This window comes from Neophocaena asiaeorientalis, unplaced genomic scaffold (genome assembly GCF_003031525.2).
Source record: "Neophocaena asiaeorientalis asiaeorientalis breed wild unplaced genomic scaffold, Neophocaena_asiaeorientalis_V1.1 scaffold392, whole genome shotgun sequence".
Classification (NCBI taxonomy): Eukaryota; Metazoa; Chordata; class Mammalia; order Artiodactyla; family Phocoenidae; genus Neophocaena; species Neophocaena asiaeorientalis.
In genome coordinates, this window is record NW_020174421.1 from 464,162 (window position 1) to 487,315 (window position 23,154).

General features: G+C 47.8%; 1 protein-coding gene across 3 annotated transcripts in view; it reads left to right on the forward strand.

Moving 5' to 3' along the window:
* Nucleotides 1-23,154, forward strand: part of NR2C2 (nuclear receptor subfamily 2 group C member 2) — a 69,987-nt gene that overhangs the window by 39,865 nt on the left and 6,968 nt on the right. For all 3 annotated transcript variants that reach the window (XR_003004710.1, XR_003004711.1, XM_024756435.1), the window contains exons 3-13: nt 4,836-5,036; nt 7,109-7,211; nt 9,381-9,560; nt 10,443-10,590; nt 11,343-11,436; nt 14,642-14,775; nt 15,687-15,864; nt 16,958-17,079; nt 17,770-17,909; nt 19,171-19,308; nt 20,687-20,792. Coding sequence is in view for 1 of the 3 variants with exons in the window: in XM_024756435.1 (XP_024612203.1) it covers nt 4,836-5,036; nt 7,109-7,211; nt 9,381-9,560; nt 10,443-10,590; nt 11,343-11,436; nt 14,642-14,775; nt 15,687-15,864; nt 16,958-17,079; nt 17,770-17,909; nt 19,171-19,308; nt 20,687-20,792 (1,544 nt within the window). In the remaining 2 variants the exon portion in view is untranslated. The remainder of the gene's footprint in view (nt 1-4,835; nt 5,037-7,108; nt 7,212-9,380; nt 9,561-10,442; nt 10,591-11,342; nt 11,437-14,641; nt 14,776-15,686; nt 15,865-16,957; nt 17,080-17,769; nt 17,910-19,170; nt 19,309-20,686; nt 20,793-23,154) is intronic.

The window sequence follows — 23,154 nt, forward strand, 5'->3', positions numbered from 1 at the left end:
ACTTAAGGAAAATAATACATATAAACCCTGTGTCCCCTTTACATGGATTCACCAGTTGTTTGCTGTAACATTCTGGATGTATGTATAATGTGTTTTTTCTGAATCATTTGAGAATAAAGTGGAGACATCATGCCTCTTTGCCCTGGATACTTCAGCATGTATTTTCTCTTACATAATTACAATACAGTTATCAAAATCAGTAAATTTAATATTGAAACGTGCCATTATCTAGTCCATAGTCCATATTCTAAAATTTCATCAGTTTTCCCAGTTAAATCCTTTATAACTGTTTTTCCCATCCCAGGATTTATTTTTGTTTTTAATAATGATAGCAAAAATTAAGGTGTCAGTCAACACAAGCCCAACATATCTAGTTGTGCAGACCAACAGAGGGCTGATCTGATGATGGACTTGTGTTCATCAGTATGTCATCCTAATGGCTGCAAAAGGGCTTTTGGGGCCAAGTGCGAAGGGTGGTGGTCCTCAGAGCAAGAGAGGTAGCCTTGTGACTGGGGTTGAGAGCTGTTGTTTTTGGGGGTACAGAGGTCTAGGGCAGAAGCTATGGGAGGAAGGAGATGAAGATAAGAAAAGCTGTAGGAGAACACCTGCTTGTCTGAAAATGAAGCTTAGTCAGAGCCATGCCATCACAAAATCTAGCTTCTCAGTAAATTTCATGGGTTTTCATCATATGTAGTCTTTTTAGGCCAGTGGTTTTCAAACTGTGTTCTTTACTGTTTCCCAGATTACACAAACATTACGTTCAAATTTCATTTTTTAGTCCAGCTTTCAAAGCAATTAAAGTAGATTAAAAGAAAAATACACTTGAACATGTCATATACCAAATTTGACATGCTGGAGGTCACTAGTGCGCGCTCACTTGTAATCTGTGTTCATTCTTTTGGGGGCAGATCTTGGCTTAAACCTTCTTTTGCCATCTCCGTGGATTTTAAGGTTTTCCAGAGCTATTCCTCCACACTCCCCATTTCACATTTATGTTTTCAGGAGAGCATAATTATACTCATTGTTTGACTGAAAGAAATGTTTAAATTTGAGCTTATAAAATACATTTATATAATACAGTGCTTTTTTATCTACTTTATTTTCTGAGGTTTCACATGTTACTAGAAAAGACTTCTGCTGTTTATATGTTTTTTAAAAGTTTGAAATCCTTACTACATTCCCCAGGGGACTGCATCTTGGGCTCTTGTAGCATCCTCCTTCCCTAGGTCTCTCTTCCACCAGCTCTTTATTTCTGCACATCCTTATTGAGCAGCCAGTACCTGTTCTCTGTCCTTTCTCCATCTGCAACCATCTGATATTTCCTTTCTGGTCTGATATTCTAGTGGCCCCTCTCAGGTACTCGTAGGAGTTGTCTGTTTCTATGTGCTGACTGGGTAGTAGTTGCACACTGTAACAAAGTCACACCATACAGAGTAAAAGACGAGTCTCCCTCCCTCCCTCTTCGTGGAGTCACTCACGTCTCTCCCAAGAAAAGCCACTGTTACCATATTGCATATTCATTCTTTCAGAGATGGGCTATGCATCTACACCTGCAAGCATACATGTAAACAATACAGCATATTTTTACACTCCTGTCGACATTCTGCCCACACTGCTCTGGACTTCACTCTCTTTTGGAGGTATTTCCCTGTGGTACAAATAAGCTGCCTCTTTCTCTTGAGTGGCGGTTTGATATCCCATTTTTTGGATGCTGCAATAAATAACCTTTTACCTGCTTAATTTAAGACATGTGAGAGTATTTCTGTAGGATCAGTTCCTCAAAGTAGGATTGCTGGAAGGGTGTGTCATGTGTAGTTTGTTTATTTTGTTTGTTTGTTTAAGAAGGAATGTTATCTTTTATTTATTTAGTTAGATTTGGCTGCATTGGGTCTTCTTTGCTGCACGGGCTCCCCTCTAGCTGCAGCGAGCAGGGGCCACTCTTCACCGCAGTGTGCGGGCCTCTCATCGCAGTGGCCTGTTGTTGTGGAGCATGGGCTCTAAGCGCGCCGGCTCAGTAGTTGTGGCTCACGGGCTGTAGAGCGCAGGCTCGGTAGTTGTGACGCACGGGCTCAGCTGCTCCGTGGCATGTGGGATCTTCCCAGAAGAGGGATCAAACCCATGTCCCTTGCATTGGCATGTGGACTCAGAACCACTGCGCCACCAGGGAAGTCCCTTATGTGTAGTTTTGACAGTAGTTGCCAGACTGCCTTCCAAAGAGGTTCCACCAACTTATACTCCCACCAGCCTGGTATGAGAGTGCCCGTTTCCTTACACACTCAGCTATATATTTTGATATATATATGTGTGTTTGATACATATATTTGTGGCCCAGAATGTGGTCTGTCTTAGTGAATGTTCCATGCAAGCTTGAGAAGAATGTATATTCTGCTGTTGCTAGATGGATGAGTTTACACGTCAGCTATATCAAGGGGGTTGCTGGTGCTCCTCAGGTCAACTATATCCTTATTGATTTTCTGCCTGCTTGATCTGTCAGTTGCTGACAGAGGAGTGATGATAACTCCAACTATAATGGTTGATTACTCTATTTCTTTTCGGCAGTCCTATCACGTCTTTTTTTTTTCAATTTTATTTATTTATTTATGGCTGGGTCTTCTTTGCTGCGCACAGGCTTTCTCTTGTTGCGGTGAGCGGGGGCTACTCTTCGTTGCCGTGTGCAGGCTTCTCATTGTGGTGGCTTCTCCTGTTGCAGAGCACAGGCTCTAGGCGCACAGGCTTCAGTAGTTGTGGTGCGCAGGCTCAGTAGTTGTGGTGCACGGGCTTAGTTGCTCTGTGGCATGTGGGATCTTCCTGAACCAGGGCTCGAACCTGTGTCCCCTGCATTGGCAGGCAGGTTCTTAACCACTGCGCCACCAGGGAATCCCCTTAAAGGTCTTTTGGGCATTCACTTGGAAGTGATGATGTGCTGGGACTCGTGTCCAGCCTGTGGCTCTCTGGTCTTGCATTCACTGGGCCCTCAGCCTGCAACCCACTCTGTCACAGCTCTGCACGGCTTCCTCTCTTGCCTCATTTGGGTCTTTGTCCACCGTCACTCCCTCAGAGAGGTCTTTGCTCTTGAAGCTGCCCGCCTACCTCCTTCCCCATGTCGTGTTCTGTCCATTACCCTGCTTTTTTGTTTCCTCTATGTTTCCTTCCTGCCTCTTCATGTCAAGGTGCACAGTCTGTCTTTCCTCTAGCAGGCGAGCTCCCCGCCGTGTTCACACTTCCATCTCTAGTACTGAGAATAGTGCTGGTCACCTAGTGGGTGCTCAGTAAACACGTGTTAAGTAATTGACTCTTTCCTTGCTTGTGTCATTTTCTTTTGAACCTACCAGCATCGTTGGATTTTCTGTATTGGACTGTTGGCAAAGCTGTAGGACTCTGTGTGAGTTTGCTGTCTGAACCTTGGGATGCCATGACCCAAAGCAGTTCTATCAAGAGGTGGCGCAGATTCCAGATATGTTGTCCGTAAATGTGCCGTAGGGAGCTGGGGTACAACCAGAGACACAGTATGTCTCCCCTTCCCAAGGCCCAGCGCACGCACCGCAAGAGTCCTGTCTGCAGTGAGGGCCTGCTGGGGGTTCTCAGGGAAAAGGTGGCCCCATGCTCCAAGTTGGGCACTTGGCCTGGAAGAGAGACAGGAACGGGCTAGAACAGCTTCAAAGAACTTCACGAGCAGGAATAAGAGAAGTCGCTCTAACGTAGCAGCTGTCTTAATTGTGACTGATGCACTTAGGCAGGGATGCAGGGAAAAGGTGAGCTATGGCAGTGGGGCTCATGACTGGTGGCCGTTCCTGGAGAAGTGAGGCTCAGGGCTTCTCCGGAGTCAGCGCCCACTGCCTCCAGGGCTTCCACAGTCTTTTATTCACATCTTCTCTCCATGTGCCAGGCCCTGTGCTGGCCCTGGGGATGCAGCCCTGAAACAGGTGTTATCTCTATGCTTAGAGACCTCAGAGTCAAGAGGTGGGAGAAGTTGGATGTGTGTCAGCAAGGGACTCCCTGCATTCTGTCACTGCAAGGCAGCATTATTATTTTTTTTTTAAGGCAGAATTATTTATAGGACCTTCCCTTCAGAAATAGCCCTTTAAAACAGCCATTCTCAGGTTTTGGGGTTTCAAAAAGTTAGGGTAGGGAATTCCCTGGCGGTCCAGTGGTTAGGGCTCCACGCTTCCACTGCAGCGGGCCTGGATTCGGTCCCTGGTCAGGGTACTAAGATCCCGCATGCTGTGCAGCACGGCCCAAAAACAAAAAAAGTTAGGGTTGCCCACATTTCTTATTATGCCTAGGGCAAGAATTTTTTTTTCTTTTTTTGTTTAGTTAAACCTATCATCTACTATTTATTACTGTCTTCATTTCATAACAGAAAGGGCCTTTCTTTGTCCAGGTTTATTGAACTGTAATTGACATGCAGCACTAAGTTTCAGGTATAGAACATAATAACTTGATTTACATATATTGTGAAATGATTGCCACAAGTTTAGTTAACATTCACCATCTCATATACATGTAGAAAAAAGAAAAAGGAAAAAAGGGTTTTTTTCCTTGTGATGAGAACTCTGGGGATTTACTCTCCGGACACCTTCAAGTTGACCACCTTCATACAGTTTCCCTTCCCTCCACTTCCAAAGGGCATTTTAATTCTAAAAGTAGGAGGGATGATATCATCCTAGAATAAAATTAGCTGTATGAAAACCAGTTTCTGAAAAGCTCCCTGTTGTTTTCTCTTTCCCATTTCACCGGCACTGGTGAAACTGTCCTGGACCAGCACTGACTCCGGGCCGGCGTTGGCAGCCACTGCACGTGCTCCGTGAGAGCAGCCTCCGTGTTGTGTCTTGTAGATCGTGACAGACCAGCAGACAGGACAGAAGATCCAGATAGTCACCGCAGTGGACGCCTCCGGATCCCCCAAGCAGCAGTTCATCCTGACCAGCCCAGATGGAGCTGGAACTGGGAAGGTGATCCTGGCTTCCCCGGAGACCTCCAGTGCCAAGCAGCTCATATTCACCACCTCGGACAACCTCGTCCCTGGCAGGATCCAAGTAAGACCTGTTGACAGGTGTTTGTTTCAGCACTTCTGCTACTGCACTTGTTCTTGACTCTTACCTCTACCGTGGAGGCCAAATCCATCTCTAGTGGGTCCTTTGGGGACCTGCAAACATGGTGGGTTGCTGCCTCGGCTAAAGTAAAAATCCAGCAAATGAGTGGCGAGGCCCAGAAGGCAGCCGCTGCAGTGCTCAGATGGATGGAATTTGAGCCAGCAAATCAGCGGTCCCACAGGAGACTCACCTGAGCAGTTGGCGTGAGCCACTGGAGAATGGTTCTCAACCAAGGCCATGTGGTGGCAGCCCTTGGCCTGTGATGCTTTTGGGGCACCACCAAGGGCTGACCACAGTCAGATGAGGACCGATTTGTTCTAACTCTTACCTCGGACTGGCCCAGCTCTTTATTCTGATCTTGTTCCTGTGAACTGCTGCCTGTGGGCCCCTCCGTTCTGCCCTGGTTCTCCCCGCTCTGGCAGGCGGGATGGGGTTGGGGCAGGTACAGGAAAGAGGAGAGCAAGGGCTGGAAGAAGAGCAGGGTTATTGGGAAGCATTGAACTTCCAAGTCCCAACACTCAGAGAAGCAGGGACTCAAGGCCAGTGTCCCATGGTGGCCAAGCATGGAGCATGTTTAGTCCAGGTCAGGGTGCAATCCATGGTCTTGTTTGGTTCTGGTTTTTAAGTTTTTTAAAAATTTGTGGTAACATATAAAATTTACTATCTTAATAGTTTTTAGGTGTCCAGTTCAGGGGCATTAAGGACATGCACACTGTTGTGTAGCCGTCACCACCACCCATCCCCAGAACTCTTCATCTTCCCAAACTGAAACTGTCCCCACTGAACAACTCCCGTTCCCCACCCCTCAGCCCCTGGCTACCACTATTCCACTTCCTATGGGTCTGACTACTCTAGGGACCTCACATAAGTCAAATCCTGTAATATTTGCCCTTTTGTGACTGGCTAATTTCACTGAGCACAATGTCCTCAAGGTTCATCTGTGTTTTGTCTTATGTGTCAGAATTTCCTTCATTTTAAAGGCTGAATAATATTCCAATGTATGTATAGACCACGCTTGGTTTTTCCATTCATCTGTCAGTGGACACTTGGGTTGCTTCTACCTTTACTGTGAATAATGCTGCTAAGAATCCATGTGTTTTGCAGGGAGATTTCTACCATGGAGAAAATTCAGGAAGGAAAGGGTTTTTTTCCTTCCGCTGGAGCTGGGTTCAGAACACCAATATGTTCAGCTTCCAGAGCTGTACTTTTGAGACACCTCATAATGCCATTAGTAAATACTTCCTAGTGTACATTCTGATCATCTGGAATCAGAGTTCCTCCCTGCTTGCTTCGACTCCTTGTTTTTGAAAGGATGGCTGGTGATTCTCTTGCATGTCTTATAAGAGGTCATTGCACATAATGATGTCTGTATATATTCTCACTGTACATAAATCATTTTAAGGCTTATTGTTAGTACATGATTTAATAACAGCTATTTTTCACTTTTTCATGTTGAAACCAGTTACATTACTCTTCAGATGAGCAGCACTGTGGGTCACCTAGAAAGTCACCTACAAATGAAGAATAGCAGGTTTCAGAGGCCACCTATCCTAGTCCCTCCACTGCCAGCTGCCTCACGAGAGAGCTAGTTATTTAGTCAGTAAAGCTTAATTACTTTTCTGCCAAGTAAACCTCTCTGTGTACTTTCAAGCTGTTTCATGAGAATAGAGAAGCAACCAAAACGACCTTGAGTATCTTCATGGTGGAGCATCCGTCTGTGAGTCCCCACACGGCCCCTAGTCCTAGGTGGTTGAGGTGGCCAGATAGGAGGGTAGGTCCCTGAAAACCAGTGTCCGACCCTGGACAAGCCCACCGCCACCCACCACCGCTCAAGGGGCTTGGTCCAGATGAGCGGCCACGCCATTCCTGGTGGCAGATTTAGTTGTCACATGACATTTTCCCAGTTCTGCCCAGAGTTCTTAGAAACCCGAGATTAGGACTTCACAGTTCAACATGACTTTGCTTAGGGCTCTGGTTTTTCATCAGCACTCTGCTTATTTCCTGATTCTTCTTAGATCGTCACGGACTCTGCTTCTGTGGAGCGTCTTCTGGGGAAGGCCGACGTCCAGCGGCCCCAGGTGGTAGAGTACTGTGTGGTGTGTGGCGACAAAGCCTCAGGTGAGTAACCAAAGGCCATGCTGGGTGCACATCAGGGGCCAACATCATGCACCAACTGGGGCGGGGGAGGGTTGTAGGTTTCAAAACATGAACTCCACTCTTCTTATTGGGGTGGTGATGTAAATAAGCAAATCAGTTTGTCAGATTATAAGAATCAAAAGCAAAAATCAAGAAATTATTTCTGTGATTTGTAAATGTTGGTTGGGTGTCAATTATTTTTGTACTAGTAAGAAAGAAATTGGGACTTCCCTGGTGGTCCAGTAGTTAAGACTCCGCACTTCCACTGCAGGGGGTGAGGGATAATATCTGCTCAGTTCTTTGCTGTTTCACAAGATGTGTTTGTTGTCTCTCCCTCCCTCGTCCTAACTGTAGCTGCCTCTGTCATGCCCCCACTATAACCCAATGTGATAAACAGGAGGGGGCATGTGATTCTGGCTGGAGTCCCAGGGTCAGGAAAGGCCTGAAGTCACATTGGTGACCTTGATGGTTGAGTGTATGCTGTCAGGTAAAGCAGAAGGGTGTTCCAGCTGGCGGGACCAGGGCCTGGAGAGTTTAGTGTTCCAGCTGGCGGGACCAGGGCCTGGAGAGTTTAACATCCATACCCACCATGTCTCTGGGGAAGCACTCCTGGGCTTCCATGGTTAGGAGGTGGGTACAAGGAGACTAAAGAAGATGTCTGGCCCCAAAGCTCAGACTTCAGCCTGCTAACACTGGGAGCCATAGAGGGTAAGTGATGCTAGGGACACTGACCTGAGTTCTGAGATGACCACTTGGTTCTGCTTTATTCTGTGGTCACTACATTCGTAGGAACTTTGGATACTTTGTGGTCCTGGTTTTAAAAAAAAGAGAAAAAGTGCTGAGCCAAGCCTCTTAAGAGGAAGACAACCCCAGGCAAGCACCAGCTGAAGGCCGGAAGCTCCAGTCCCGCCCGCTGATGCCTCAGGTGCTGTGCTCTCGCCCCTTCTCTGAAGCCCTCATCTGCCCCAGCAGGCAGGGGCCAGTGCTGCCTCTGTCCTCATCACCCTTTTGTTCAGATCTCTGGGCACTGGATGTGTTCTTTTCTAGTTGCTTCCTTACAGGCCTGTCTTCCCCTCCAGAATGTGCTCTTTTTTTTTAGAGCAGGAACCGTGTCTGACCCCTTCACCTCTATATCCCCATCTTGTTGCTCAGCAAGGAGAGACATTCTGCAGACTTTCGAACAAGCGAATGAAGCAAGAGCGTAGCAGAGGCCACAGAATCTGCTTGGCTTTCCCTTCTGCACGTAAAGCTCATGACAGGCTTGCAGTGCCGTTGCCTCCAGATATTAGAGATCACTCTAAGGTCTAGAGAGCCCAAGGAAATCCACTGCAAGCAAGGAAGAATGATGTCCACAGAGTCATTTCAGCATGACTCTTCTTAAAGGCACACAATTGAGACCCTCTAAGTGTAGAGTTGGAGAACGGCTCCACGCGCCAAAGCTTAGGGCTTAGGGCCATGGGTTGCTCTGCAGCCGCCGTCCACAATGACCCTGTGAACCCTGACCCTTCAGTGTAGTTATGACCCTGGGTTACATGAGACCAAACCAGGAGAGCATACACGAGGATGGTCCCAGCTGGGAATGTGAGGAAGGGTAAACTCACGTGCAGCTCTTTTTAATGTGGGAGGGAATTAGAACTTAGAGACCCCCAAAGTAAACAAGCTTAGAAAAAAGAACTGGCGGCCTTCCTTTGGCCTGGGCTCACACAGTCACGCCCCCCACCCCGGGTCAGTCTGGGGCCCAGGACGTGACGCACACAGAGGCAGTAAATGCAGGATGAGACTCTTTGGGCTAACAAACACAAGCTTGTGTTTGCTCTTTGACACTCTTGACGGGACAGGGGAGCTGAGGGCCTTCACCAGGCAGGTCTGCAGAGCTGGGCCCGGTGTGTACAATGGATGGTGCAGCCCAGCCGTCATCCGCGAGCTCCTGCTGTGCACTCGGAGCACCGAGGTCATGCCGTTTACCAGCGGCCACATAACCTGTCTGAGCTTCCGTTTGTCCATCATGACCTCACAGGGCTACCTTAAAGATGGTAGAAAAATGTGAAGGCCCTGGGTGCCATGCTTAGCACTCAGGCCTGTGGTTGGCCCATGGCTGCTGGCATCTGGCCCTGCACACCAGTCCCCGATAGACTTACCTTTCTCTTTCAGGCCGTCACTATGGGGCTGTCAGTTGTGAAGGCTGCAAAGGTTTCTTCAAAAGGAGCGTAAGGAAAAATCTGACCTACAGCTGCCGGAGCAATCAAGACTGCATCATCAATAAACACCACCGGAACCGCTGTCAGTTTTGCCGGCTGAAAAAATGCTTAGAGATGGGCATGAAGATGGAATGTGAGTAACTATTAAAATAGCACGTGAGTTAAGAAGGAGGGCGAGAGTGAGGTTTCCATGCCTGGCCTTAAAATACTCTTAACAGTATCTGCTGAGGCTTCATTTTGGTTCACCTTCACGGTCAGCTCAGTGATGCGGCACTGATACCACTAGGATTGGTTGGTTTCCACAGTGGAAACCTAGTCCAGATAATTTGGGAGGCAGCATGTGGAGTGGGGTGAACGCAGGCTTTGGAGTAAAGCTGATACCACGTCAGCTCCAGCCCTGCCCCCAGGAGCCGGGAGGCCTTGGGAAGTCATGTGGCCTCTGAGCCACAGGTCCCCATCCATGAAATAGCACCCTTGCCTTCCTTACATGATGTGTCTGGGGTCCTCTTTTCTTCTGCAAAGGTCTGTTTTCTTCATTTGTTTCTGGCATGTGTTCTTGCTCTTGTACCAGATGCTGAAGGAAGAGGTCCCTGGTGTCACGTAAAATGGAGCCCCACTGACAGTTAGCAGAAGCTGTCCATCTCGAGTTGGGCATTAGGATGCTTCCTTTTCCACGTGGGGCATGGGCAGCTCTCTGTTAAGGGCCCACCTGAGGGGGTGTTTCTCCTCCTGGAGAGAGTCCTGTGAGCAGCAGGGAGTGACAGAATGATACCCACACAAACGCCACTCGGTCCTTTCTTGGCCATGGCACCCGCCATCTTGAGCTCCTTTAGATTTGACGACACTTTGGCTTTGAGCCTTTCTCTCCTTTGGCTGCGAAGTCCACTGTGGAAGTTGAGCCAGGTGTGTCTAGCACCGAGCTTATCCCGACAGCAGTGGGCTTAGTTAAGAGGACTCCTACCTCTCCCGTGAAGGATGTGGTTTTTAAACATGGGTATTTCTGTTGTGATTTAAGCTGTGCAGAGTGAACGGAAGCCCTTTGATGTGCAGCGGGAGAAACCAAGCAATTGTGCTGCTTCAACGGAGAAAATCTATATCCGGAAGGACCTGAGAAGTCCTCTGATAGCCACACCAACATTTGTGGCAGATAAAGATGGAGCAAGGTCAGTCCCTGTGTTGACAAAGGGCGACACTGTAATCAGCCTTTGGAGCTGATTAGGGGAAGCACAGATATTCCTTGGAAAGGGGGCTTATGTGGCTCCCCACCTGAGGGCCACAGCCTTGAGTCTTGTCTTGCCTTATCCCACCCTTTTTTGAGCCACTCTAGTCACACCTCTGTCCAGGCCTGAGGATGGTTGATTTAGGATGGGGTCAGAATTTCTCCTCTCCCAGGTGCTGGGATTATGTGCTGTAGTTCAGGCATCATTCTTGCAGGAAAACAGTTGTTCCATCACTCAGGAATGGGGGTTTTTTGCAGTAGAGATAAAAGGCCTAAGACCCAGGTGTGGTCTAGATGGTGCCACAAGTCATTTTATATGTTTTTTTTTTAAATGTAATCTGTCAAACTTAAAGGAACAGAAAGAGGGAAACAAGAAATCCAAAATGTATCATGGCAAGCGCTAGAGTTGGGAATGCCCTGGTGATACTCTGAGATCAGGTTAGCATTACTGGCACAGCAGTGGACGTGGAAGCCTGGGGGGATGTGCGGTCTGTGTCATCCTGTCTCAGGCTGCAGACCCGGCTCTGCACATCTCATTGTAGAGAGAAGGGGGTTGGTGAGTCACTCTGTGGCTGAGTCTAGTTAGCTTTTCTGTTGCTCAGCCTTGCAGATGTAGACGGGACAGGTAAACGCAGCCTGATCACACTGTGCATTAAATGTTGGAAGCTACTCTGGGTTTCTTTATGTCTTAAATAGACAAACAGGTCTTCTTGATCCAGGGATGCTTGTGAACATCCAGCAGCCTTTGATACGTGAGGATGGTACGGTTCTCCTGGCCACAGATTCCAAGGTGATGTTCTCTCCTCATGCCTTCTCCACTTTTATGTCTCAGTGCAGGCCGCTTCTCTGAATGTGTGCACCCACCTTCTTCTTGGCCTTCAGACTAAGTCGAGGCCATGGCCTTCTGCATCTCCATTTACTTCTGATACAGCCGTGCTGTGATTCGTTTAAGGGATGCCAATGACTTTTTGGCAACTCAGTCAGAGCTGGCTGGTCATGGTCACTTAACATGTCAGGGTCTAGAGTCCAATTTGGTGAAAATTCTGTGGTTCACTTCTAAGATTTTCCCCCCTAGTGATGCACATTGGCAAACTACGGGCAGGCTGAGGAAGAGCTCCTTATCCTAAGATGGCCTTTTGCAGGAGTCCCTGGTTCCTTTTTATTAGATGACCTGCAGGAAGAAGTCCAGCCAGGATTCTGGCAGCTCCAACCCGGACAGAGTAGGTCAGCTACAGGGAATCCAACTTGCGGACAGAGATGTTTGTCACCCCAAGAAAGAGACAGCTGGCTGCCTCCCATGGAGATTCCTGAGGAGAGGGGGTTTTATCCAGGCAAGGGAGCCCATTGCTTCTCTCACCTTATTGTCCCTGATATAACTCGAGCAACGATGAAGCGGCGGCAGCCCCACTGAGCCCCAAAGTCTCTGCTCTGGAAGGAGCGACTTAGAACAGCGCTGGCGTTGCTGCCGCCCTCAGAGCCAGAGCTGGGCCTGCAGGCTCCCCTCTCATCTGCTCTCATGCACATGTGGTGCGTTAAGGAACGTCCTCTTCTGGGAAAGGAGAGGCAAAAATGAGAGCCGATGGACAGCTGCCCTCCACCCATTGGTCCCTGGCTGGGCTTTGAGCCTGTTGTCCTCGGGCGGTGGTGATGAATCATGCCTGGCTCGTTGCCTTAACCCGGCAGACGTGCAGGACAGTGACTGACCACCTGGTGGGGTGGACACACCATAAGCCCGAAAGTAAGGCCTGAGCACCCTGAACTCCTGATGGCAGGGGGTTGCGCAGCCCCTGTCCCGTGTGCCACCCGCACAGAGGCTGGTACTGAGCCGGCCACCCCATGCCCTCCCGTCCCCACCCCAGCGCCCACCAGGCAGGGGTGTTGGGAAACCTGAGTAAGTTAATTTGGTAAAGCATGCAGTGCCCACTGCGTAAACGCTGGCTGCTAGGAGTTGTGGTCGCTGCACCGAGGAGAAGGAGCACCAAGCTGTGCGGTGATGAGTGAGCTGTAGTGAAGGCAGCAGCTGCGGGTCATAGCCAGGCCCTGCCCGCCGCTCCTCCAGGACGTGGAAGTGACAGGACCCACCCCAGAAGCTTGTCATGAATAATAGAACATATGCAGAGCCCCTTAAAGGTAGCTATTTTCGGGCTTCCCTGGTGGCGCAGTGGTTGAGAGTCCGCCTGCCGATGCAGGGGACGCGGGGTCATGCCCCGGTCTGGGGGGATCCCGCATGCCGCGGAGCGGCTGGGCCCGTGAGCCGTGGCCGCTGAGCCTGCGCGTCCGGAGCCTGTGCTCCGCAGTGGGAGAGGCCACAACAGTGAGAGGCCCGCGTACCAACAAAAAAAAAAAAAAAAAAAAAAAAAAAAAAAAAAAAAAAAAAAAAAAGTAGCTATTTTCAGAAGCTGATTTTTAAACTTTTTACTACGAAACAATCATACATTCAAAATCATTTACTTTGAATAAATACAAAGATACCACAGTGCTGCATGCTCCCTTCACCCAGTCTCTCCCGGAGGCTGTGTCTTGCAGAGCCATAGCACAGGATCAGGACCAGGGCAGGATATGGGGACAGGGGTGGGTATCGTTCTTTTTCTTTTTTTCACCCTTCAACTTTTTCCCTTCAACATATCTATCATGACGACCTACATCTTTCACCAACTGCATGATATTCTGCTGTGTGGTGGTTCTGTGATTTATTAACCACATCTCTGTTTATGATCTTTTCTACTGATTCTAGTTTTTCATTTTTATAATCAAGATACAGCAGACATGTTTGTATACGTATCTTGGTTTATTTGTTTGAGTATATCTTTGGCTTTCTTTTTTTTTTAGTTGAGATGTAATTCCCATACCAAAAAATTTACCCTTTTAGTGTACAATTCAGTGGTTTTCAGTATATTCACAAGATTGTTACAACCATCCCCACTATCTAATTCCACTATCTAATTCCAGAGCATTTTCATCACCCCAAAAAGAAACCCTGAATCCATTAAGCAGTCACTGCCCCTTCTTCCCACTCACGACACCTGCCAGCCACTCACTTTCTGACTATGGTTTTGTCAATTCTGGACATTTCATATAAGGGGAACTCATACAATATGTAGCCTTTTGTGACTGGCTTCTTTCTCTTATCATAATGTTTTCAAGGTTCATCCATGTTGTGGCCTGTATCAGTACTTCATTCATTTTTATTGCCAAATATGCCATTGAATGGCTATATCATGTGTTATTTATCCATTTGTCAGCTGATGAGCATTTGAGTTGTTTCTACTTTTTCCCTATTAGGAATAATGCTGCTGTGAACATTGTGTACAAGGTTTTCTGTGCACATATGTTTTAATTTCTCTTACATATGTACCTAGGAATGGAATTGCTGTTGTCATACAACAGCCCTACGTTTAAACTTTTGAAGAATGTTTTCCATAGCACTTGCACCATTTTACTTTCCTTCCAGTAGTGTATGAGAGTTCCAATTTTTCCACATCCTCGTCAACACTTGTAGTTATCTGTCTTGACTGTGACCATCCTAGTGGGTATAAAGTGATATCTCTTTGTGGTTTTTATTTGCATTTTTAACTAGCTTATTTGTCTTTTTCTTACTAAGCTGTAAGAGTTCTTTAGATATTCTGGCTACTAAACCATTATCAGGTGTATAATTTGCAAAAATTTCCTCCCATTCTCTGGGTTGTGTTTTGTGTGTGGGGAGAGAGAGATTGTCTTTTTACTTTCTTGATAATGTCTTTTGAAGCACAAAAGTTTAAATTTTGGTGATATCCAGCTTATCTGTTTTTGTTCTGTCATTTTATCGCATGCGTAGGTTTGTGTAACTACCATCACAATCAAGATACAGAACTGCTTCATCACCAAAAAGCTCTTCCTCTCACTGCCCCATCATAGCCGTACCCCCATAGAAGCTGTTTTTAAAGCAACATTAAACCTTCATTGCCCTGAGAGTCTTGTATGTGTGTTCATCTTTAATATTATTTTCTGATTAACAGGCTGAAACAAGCCAGGGAGCCCTGGGCACACTGGCAAATGTAGTAACTTCCCTTGCCAACCTAAGTGAATCCCTTAACAATGGTGACACTTCAGAAATGCAGCCAGAGGACCAGTCTGCAAGTGAGATTACTCGGTACGAACCCATGAGGGTGGGTGGCAGCATTTTGACACCCACCCTGTATTTAATCAAGGATTGCAAAATTGTCCCAGTGCCCCTGCATGTCTGTCTTCTTTCAAATTTTAACTATGGGAATGTGGATGCATTTTATTACACGATATAAAACAGTCTAAAAACTCTTTTCATTCCAGATAATAAACTAAATTGAGTAACTCAGTGGAAGCAGGGGAAGAGATGTTACTTGTATTGGTCACTGCTTATGGTGCCTAAACATCAGTAGTGCATCCCCTCTCCCACTTCTGTTTATCTTATGTATCTTTTTTCCAAGTATTGAGTTTAGAGCTTAAATCGATTCATCAGGGTAGACAGAGATGAGCTGTTAGATGGCACCAGCTGGTCCAGACACCTGTTCCCGCTGCCAAGGGTGTGTTCTCTTGGCAGCTGGGCCGCTAGGTTTGCTCCTTTCCTATTGGGCCGGCCACTCCTGCCCCTCTTGCCAGACCAGGCAGGTGCATGGCCGGGGCCACTCAGGTGCACCAGTCCTCATGTTCACTTGTGGTCTGGTAGAAAATTAAAATCTGGATCCAGTGGAAAGAGGATGGGATTTGAGTTAGGTCGAATTCTGGTTCTACCACTTACTAGTTGGGTGGTCTTGGAAAAGTTAGCTTTCACATCTGTAAGATGGAGAGAATTCTACCTTGGAGAGTAGTTGTGAAAAACAAATGACATGTGAAAATAAATATATAGCTTAGCACCCAAGGCGCCATGGAGACAGCATGTGGAAGCCGCCGCCCCTCCTCTCAGCATGTCAGAGTTAATTATCTTTTCCCCAGTGTGTTGTTCCTTAAATTACATCTCAGCTAGAGTTCTTCTCCTCATAGAAGCTGTGGACTCACAACACTTGCTTGCTACGTTTTTGCTCGCAGGGCATTCGACACCTTAGCTAAAGCACTTAACACCACAGACAGCTCCTCACCTCCAAGCCTGGCGGACGGGATAGACGGCAGTGGAGGAGGGAGCATCCACGTCATCAGCAGAGACCAGTCCACACCCATCATTGAGGTCGAAGGCCCCCTCCTTTCAGACACTCACGTCACATTTAAGGTGAGTGTGTGTAGCTGGGAGAGGAGCTCTGTGCCCAGGCTGGTCTCAGTTAAAAAAATGAAACCTTGAAGTGAGCTCATTTTTCATACGGTTGTGTTTGATCAGGATCTTGTGTTCCAGAACAATGTTCCCATTAAGAAGCATTTTCACTGTCTTTTGCTCACTTGGCTGTTTGGCTCTGCCGGTAACCCTGAAGCAGGCGTGGCCACCTGTCACAGCCAAGACAGGCTGATGCGGGCTGCTCTGCCGTCCGCCTTCCCATGATGACCTGGCTTCAGTATAGGCTCAGGCAGGCCCTTTGTCTGTTCCAGCAGGCGTTCCCAGCCATTGGGCCTGACCTCTTGCCCTCTAGAGCCACAGAAAGTAGATCTCAGATATACTTGAAGACTGGGTCAGGTCCCCACGGTCTTCCCTGCACTCACCTCCCCGGCCTCACTTCTCCAGGACACTGCCAGGCTCCCTGAGCCCCTGGTCTCTAGGTCTGCAGATTGAGTCTTCAGTTCCCCTCGTATTCTCCACTAGAGAGACCTGGCCAATCACTTAGGAAGACTGAGTCCCTGCCATAGTTGTCCAAGGGTGCCAAGAACACAGGTCACCAGTGGGATTCCAGCTTCAGAGGCATTCAAGCCTCTTCTAGACAGTGGGGCTCCCGGAACCCAGCCCGACATCCTGGTGGTGGTGTGTCCTCCTCCTGCCATCTGGGCTCCTGCTCAGCTCTCATTCACTGTTCCCTGAGGCCACCTGCCAAATCCCTGCTAGCCTGTGGAGCTGACCCATCCCCGATTTTGAGTTAGACTTGAAGCTATGGCTCAAAATGGAATTGCCTTAGAACAAGTACCAGTGTAGTTGAAGCAGAGTTGAGATGTATGTCTTTGTGTGGATAAGTTGGGAGGTCCCCGTCCTCCCACATTCTAGGGGCCATCAGACCCTAGTTCACTGGGCAGGACCCCACAGGGAGTCAGTGCCGGCCCCCCTGCAGAGGGACGTATGTTTCACAAGGATGCTCTGCACGGGGGCTTCAGTGTCAGAGACTGGTGTTGACGAGCTGCCCCCGTCACTTGGTCACCCCCGTGCTGTGTGCTCTCACTCGCAGCTCACGATGCCCAGCCCGATGCCCGAGTACCTCAACGTGCACTACATCTGCGAGTCCGCGTCCCGCCTGCTCTTCCTCTCCATGCACTGGGCCAGGTCTATCCCGGCCTTTCAGGCACTTGGGTAAGTGGCTTTTTTCTCCGCGTGTATCCTTGGGCAGGGCCTTTCCTGCTAGAGCTAGAGCAGGAATGGACTGGAAGATCTCTGAGCCCTTCCAGTTTGTTCCTTTGGCCCGGTTTGCTTGTTAAATACAGTTGGTGGACTGGTAGCAAGGGGACAACCTTGGTGGCCAAGGCTGCAGTGTTCCTCAGACCTTTATTGTGCCTTCTCCATGTGCCTTGGACTTGGTGCTAGGAGCAGGGGATGGACTGGAATGGAAGGCAGGAGTTGTCCTGTGATCTTGAGATAAATACAGGGTACTGTGTCTGGGGGCTTCTGAGATGAAGACAGATTGTCTCGAGGTACATCAGCTGTGCTGTCCTGAGCGTAGATTCCCCCCTCCTCCCTGCTGCAGCCCCAGCTCCTCCCTGGCAGGCTGGGTGTGTCTCTACCTTTCGGAGCCCTCCCTCAGGCTCTCAGTCCTTTGATCGCTGCAGCCTCTTGTGACAGAACCACACCAGGGCTGTTAAGGGAATAGTTTCTCCTCAGAGGGACTTCAGTTAAGGCAGTCACAGACAGTGGTGTTTGTGAAGAACAATCCTGGGCATTCCATAGGCCTTCAGCAAATACATGGTGACACAACTTGTTTGGGACACGCGGGGGCTTGGAGGAGTGCCACCGGCCCCCACACCCGCCACGCCTCTGTGTCCCCAGGCAGGACTGCAACACCAGCCTGGTGCGGGCCTGCTGGAACGAGCTCTTCACCCTCGGCCTGGCCCAGTGCGCCCAGGTCATGAGCCTCTCCACCATCCTGGCCGCCATCGTCAACCACCTGCAGAACAGCATCCAGGAAGGTAGGGCAGGGGCTGCGGGTGAGGACGGCTCGGTCTCGGCTGGCCCGCCGCATAGCCAACCTGTGTCCCACAGCGTCCCTTACCCGTCAGAATGTTTAAATTTCTACCTGACTGCCTTCTTTTCATATAATGAAGAGGAAAGGAAAAAAATAATTGGGAAAAGGTGCTGATTTCCGACATACAGACATTGAGTGATGTTTGCAGAACAGTCACAGCTTCTGTTTTCAGCTTCATTGACAGGTTGCCCTTTCATGTATCTCACAAATCCTCACAACCCTGTAAAGTAGAAACTGTTATGTCAGGGTTACATATGGGAAGACCAGGTCCCAGTAAGGTCCCTGGCTTGCCCGGGATAAAGCAGCAAGTGGGAGAGATGGGGACTTGGGGCACAGACCTGGGTCGTGTGACCCCCTAGTCCAGGGCGTGAATGAACAAGTGAGTCTCTTATTAAGAGATCTGTGCAACCACCTGACATCGGGTGGTCAGGTCCCAGCCGTATCAGGACTGGGGAGTAGCTGGGGTGGTCTCCACAAGCTGCACATCCACAGCACACTGAAGACACTGTCAAGGGAGCCCACGCTGCCCAGTGTCTAGACTATCCCTGCAGATCACACTTGCATCTGAGGTGGAGTTGAATTGCTTTTTCAATCAGGCATCCCAGTGGTTGAGACCTAGGAGTGTGAGTCACCTAGTCACACCTTCGTTTTTCTAGTTATTCCTTTGGAATAGTTATATAACGGTGATTTTTAAAACCCTGTAACATTTTATTGAATTTTAGGTTTGTTCACAAACGAGCTCTAGTTTTATTTGTAACTGAATATAATAATACTGCCTTCAGCAAGACACTGTCATGAAGACTAAATCAGACAACGGATAAAATTATTTTGACAACTAAAAAATGCCAACGTGTTCAGGTTGGCAAATATTTATTCAGTGCCTGCAGAGACTTGGAAAGAATTGACCTTGATAAGAACTGGCATGTGGGCCTTCAGCACCTTTGGCCTGCAGGTGCTGCCCAGGGCGGGGCCGGGGAGAATCACTGGTCTTGGATGTCGTTACTGAGGCAGAATATTAACAGAGTGGAATCTGGGTGCCTGTTGTCACTTCACCTATAACTGGAAAATGAGGCTCTTGAGATGACTGGTTTTTCATTTAAAAGTGAAATTATTCTCTCATTTTTTTCAATATGTGCCCCCTCAAAGAAGCTCATGTTATTGCTCTCATTAGCCTTTCTCAGAGAATCTGTGATGTTGATTTCTAGATAAACTTTCTGGCGACCGGATAAAGCAAGTCATGGAGCACATCTGGAAGCTTCAGGAGTTCTGTAACAGTATGGCGAAGCTGGATATAGACGGCTATGAGTATGCATACCTTAAAGCTATAGTTCTCTTTAGCCCCGGTAAGATATGCAGTGGTCACGGTCACTCAACGACGGTTTTCCACCTGTGTCTACTGATATTTCTGAACATGAGCACGTTTGTCAGGTTGTCAGCAGTGTAGAGAACCCTGCCACACTGTGTGTGACTGAATGTTCCCATAATGTGTGCTTTGCTAGCTAACATAAATACATACGTTCTTTTAAAGTCCTGTCTTTATATTCCCAAAGAAATATGCTGTAGTGCCGGGTAACTTCATATGCTAAATACATATCATCTGTATCCTAACTAAGCCATTGGCTAAATAAGACTACAGCAAACAAAACTGAGTACACATTTGGCCCTCTGTATCCACGGGTTCCGTATCAGTGGATTCAACCAACTGTGAATCAAAAATATTCAAGGAAAAATATATTCCAGGAGTTCCAAAAAGCAAAATTTATTTTGCCACGCACCAGCAACTAGGTACAACTATTTACATAGCATTTATAATGTATTAGGTATTAGAAGTAATCTAGAGGTGATTTAAAAGTATACGGAAAGATATGTGTAGGTTATATGCAAATACTATACCATTTAACGTAAAGGACATGAGCATCAGTGGATTTGGTATCCATGAGGGGTTCCTGGAACCAATCCCCTGTAGATACCGAGGGATGACTATACTACCACCCAGTGTCCTTTTTTTGTTTTGATTTGTTCTGTTTTGCTCTTTGCTAATTTTTAGGTATGTTAGCACTTATAATCCAGTACAGGTTGAAACTGCACAAGTTTACCCACAGTCTCTGTAGGGCAGTAGCAGCAGCAGCTTCAGGGCATGCCAAAAGGTGTGGTCACAGCAGATGAAGAAGAGGCAGCGGGACTGTTGGTGGAAAGTAAGAGTCGACCGGGCTGGCCTCACTCCCCATCAGCTCTTCTCTCTGAGCCACCTGAGAGGCCACTTGGTGACTGTTGTCCTTGACAGCAGGGGTGGACCCAGCTTAACCTCTCTGTCCCACTGCCCTGGCCCCCCTACTCATGAATAACAAAATAGCTAATAAAAGTGGGAGATACTATGTGATTAAATATCTAGAGAGCAGATGATAATTTCTAATTTCATGTGGTATATGTTGTCTGGAGTAAGGAAGGAAGCCACAGGTGTAGAACCAGCCCCAGTGGGGCTGCTGAGGCTGGTGTGAGCACCCAGGGGCCGCACCTCTCCTGGGAACCTTCAGGTCGTGGCAGAGCACAGAGGAAGAGCCAGTGTTCTAGCAAGAGTATCCAAACTAGACCAGCCTTCAGAGCTCAATCTATTGCACTTGAGAAATTTGTCAGAAGTTTTACTAAAAATAAGTACTGAGAAGTCTGCAAATGAGGCTTTCCAAATACAGAAGACAGTTTGGGGTACTTTTATTTTTTCAGATCATCCAGGTTTGACCAGCACAAGCCAGATTGAAAAATTCCAAGAAAAGGCACAGATGGAGTTGCAGGACTATGTTCAGAAAACCTACTCGGAAGACACCTACCGGTGAGGCACACGGGCACGATGGGGGTGAGGCTGGATCTGTAGCTGCAGATATCAGTTACATTGGCCGTCCCATTGCTGGCACTGGTAGAGCCTCCATTTGATCACACTTTAATTCTAGCATTTTACGGCTGAAAATGGAGTGGGGAGGGTCATGAGTCCTAGGCCATCCCAGCGTTGCTGGGTGACTGGGTGAGACCTTGGGTTACTGCTCTTTAATTTGAGGGGTTGGGAGCCGTGATCTCCTTTGGGGCTGATGTTGTGAGATGAGTTCTTACGGAGACTCCGCTTGTCCAGAACAGTCAGCAGCTCTGCCCTCCTGCCCCGCATTCATGAGGAGACGGTGCTAGACAAAAGGCTTTCCTTGATAGAAGCCAAATCTGACCCCTAGAAAGAGTGACTGGGTTGGACAAAGTAGTAATTTAATCCTCACATAAACTGATTTTTTTAAGTTCCTTTATTTGGGTGAAAATTTATGTTTGGGCAGCAGGAAAAAAATGTTATGTGTATGCCTTTCTCATGCAGCTTTGACCAGGAAAGTTGTTCTGAAATAGGGCCGAATGTGCTGGCAGGCTTTCCCTCCAGCTGAGGAGTGGAAGAGCTCTTTCCTCGTGACCTCTTCTAACCCACTGGAGGCTATGTGAACTTCTGGGGCCTGTCAAGCATAGTGTTTCCCTCTCCACCTTCCCCCGATCTTATCCTCTGCAGACAGACAGACAGACCTCAGTCAATAGGTGCCCTGTGGGCCTGAGTGCCCCAGCCCCAGGGGGACAGTTTCTCTGGTGTGACTGGGGGCCTGTGGTGGGCCTGGCTGGCAGAGAGCCTGCCTCTGCTTTAGGCATGCCACCATGGCCAGACACAGCTTTTGCCAAAGCAGGATCCATTTTCTACTGGAGTCACTGAAGACCTCACAATGAATCTAGAATGGCTTCAGCCTCATTGCATACAAAGTGGTAACACACCCACACCAGAGCTCATACAGCCAGGCGTGTGGGCGTGCTGTCCCCTGAGGAGGCTCTGGGCCCAATCCACACAGAGCCTGTGGCCAGAAGAGGCTGAAAAGGCTCCTCTGGGGCTGCTGGCAGAGCCCCAGCACACAAGAATTGCCTTGACGATGGCAGCTCTCTGGCCTTTGAAAGTACATGTTTCTGAAAAATTCCTGAATCACTACTCCTGGTCCAGTCAGGGACCCTGGGGGAGAAGAGGGCAAGCCAGGTAGGTGATTTGGGGCCAGAAATGAGAGCAGGGAGGCTCTCTCATAGCACTCGGGAACACTCAGTTCCCAAAGAAAAGGCCCTAGAATGGTTGCGTCCTGTTTATATAGTCATTGCTTTAGTCTGTCCCATCCTTAGGCCTTTTCTCATGCTGTTTGTTCCTCCTGAAATCCTCTCCCATCCTTTGCATCTCTGCTGATAGGAACCTTAGCCAGCATCTAAGGCCCAGCTAGATATCCTCCCTGACTGGCCTTTGCTGACTTCCCGAGACCCTTCAGCCTGTCGGCCCCTTGGCACCTTTGGGTGCCCTGCCAGACACCATGGCTGGGCAAATGGATGATGGTGCTGGAATACTGCTTTCATAATACAAACATATTTTCCCCTTTTAAAAATAACATTCACTGTAGAAAAACTTAGAACATTCTGGAAAGCAAAAAGAAAACTTTTAGCTCTTTGTAAATACCACTTCCCTGTTAACGTTTTATGTATTTACTTCCAGTAATTTCTTAGTATGTGCAACTGGAATCAGAAAATAAGGTTTCGTGACCTTTTTTTCACTTAATATTTCAGTGAGCATGTATACATTCTTCTAAATCATTTTCCATGGCTAAGGAGATGCCATAATTTCATCATTTCCCTACTTATGAAAATATCAGTCGTTTCAAGACTGGGCTGGCCCTGCAGTTTGCGTCCTGGTGCCCACCGCTCTGGGTGCTGGCTATGGAAATGGCCCATCCACGAGATGCTTCAGATAGTGTCCAGTGACCTGCCAGGACACGGTCATGGTGTGCCCTCCCGGGGTTCCTTCCAAATAAAAATCTTATTGCTTTATTTTTAATTACAATGCTAAAAGAACACTGGAAATTAGAGCAATATAGAAAAAGTTTTAATTGACATAATCACTTCAAATCCCAATACCCAGAGGTCAGCCATTAGCATTCTGGTGACCATCCTTCCAAGTACTTTATTTACACACATATATACAAAGGAATATACGCAAGTGAGGTCACGCTTGCTGAGGTTACTTGCTGTTTTACATCCTTTTTTTTTTTTTTTTTTTTTTTTTTTTCAGTGAGATTAGGGATACATACATATGTTATAAAGATGTATAGACGTGTGTGGAGTGATAAATACCAAATAAATATGATTGG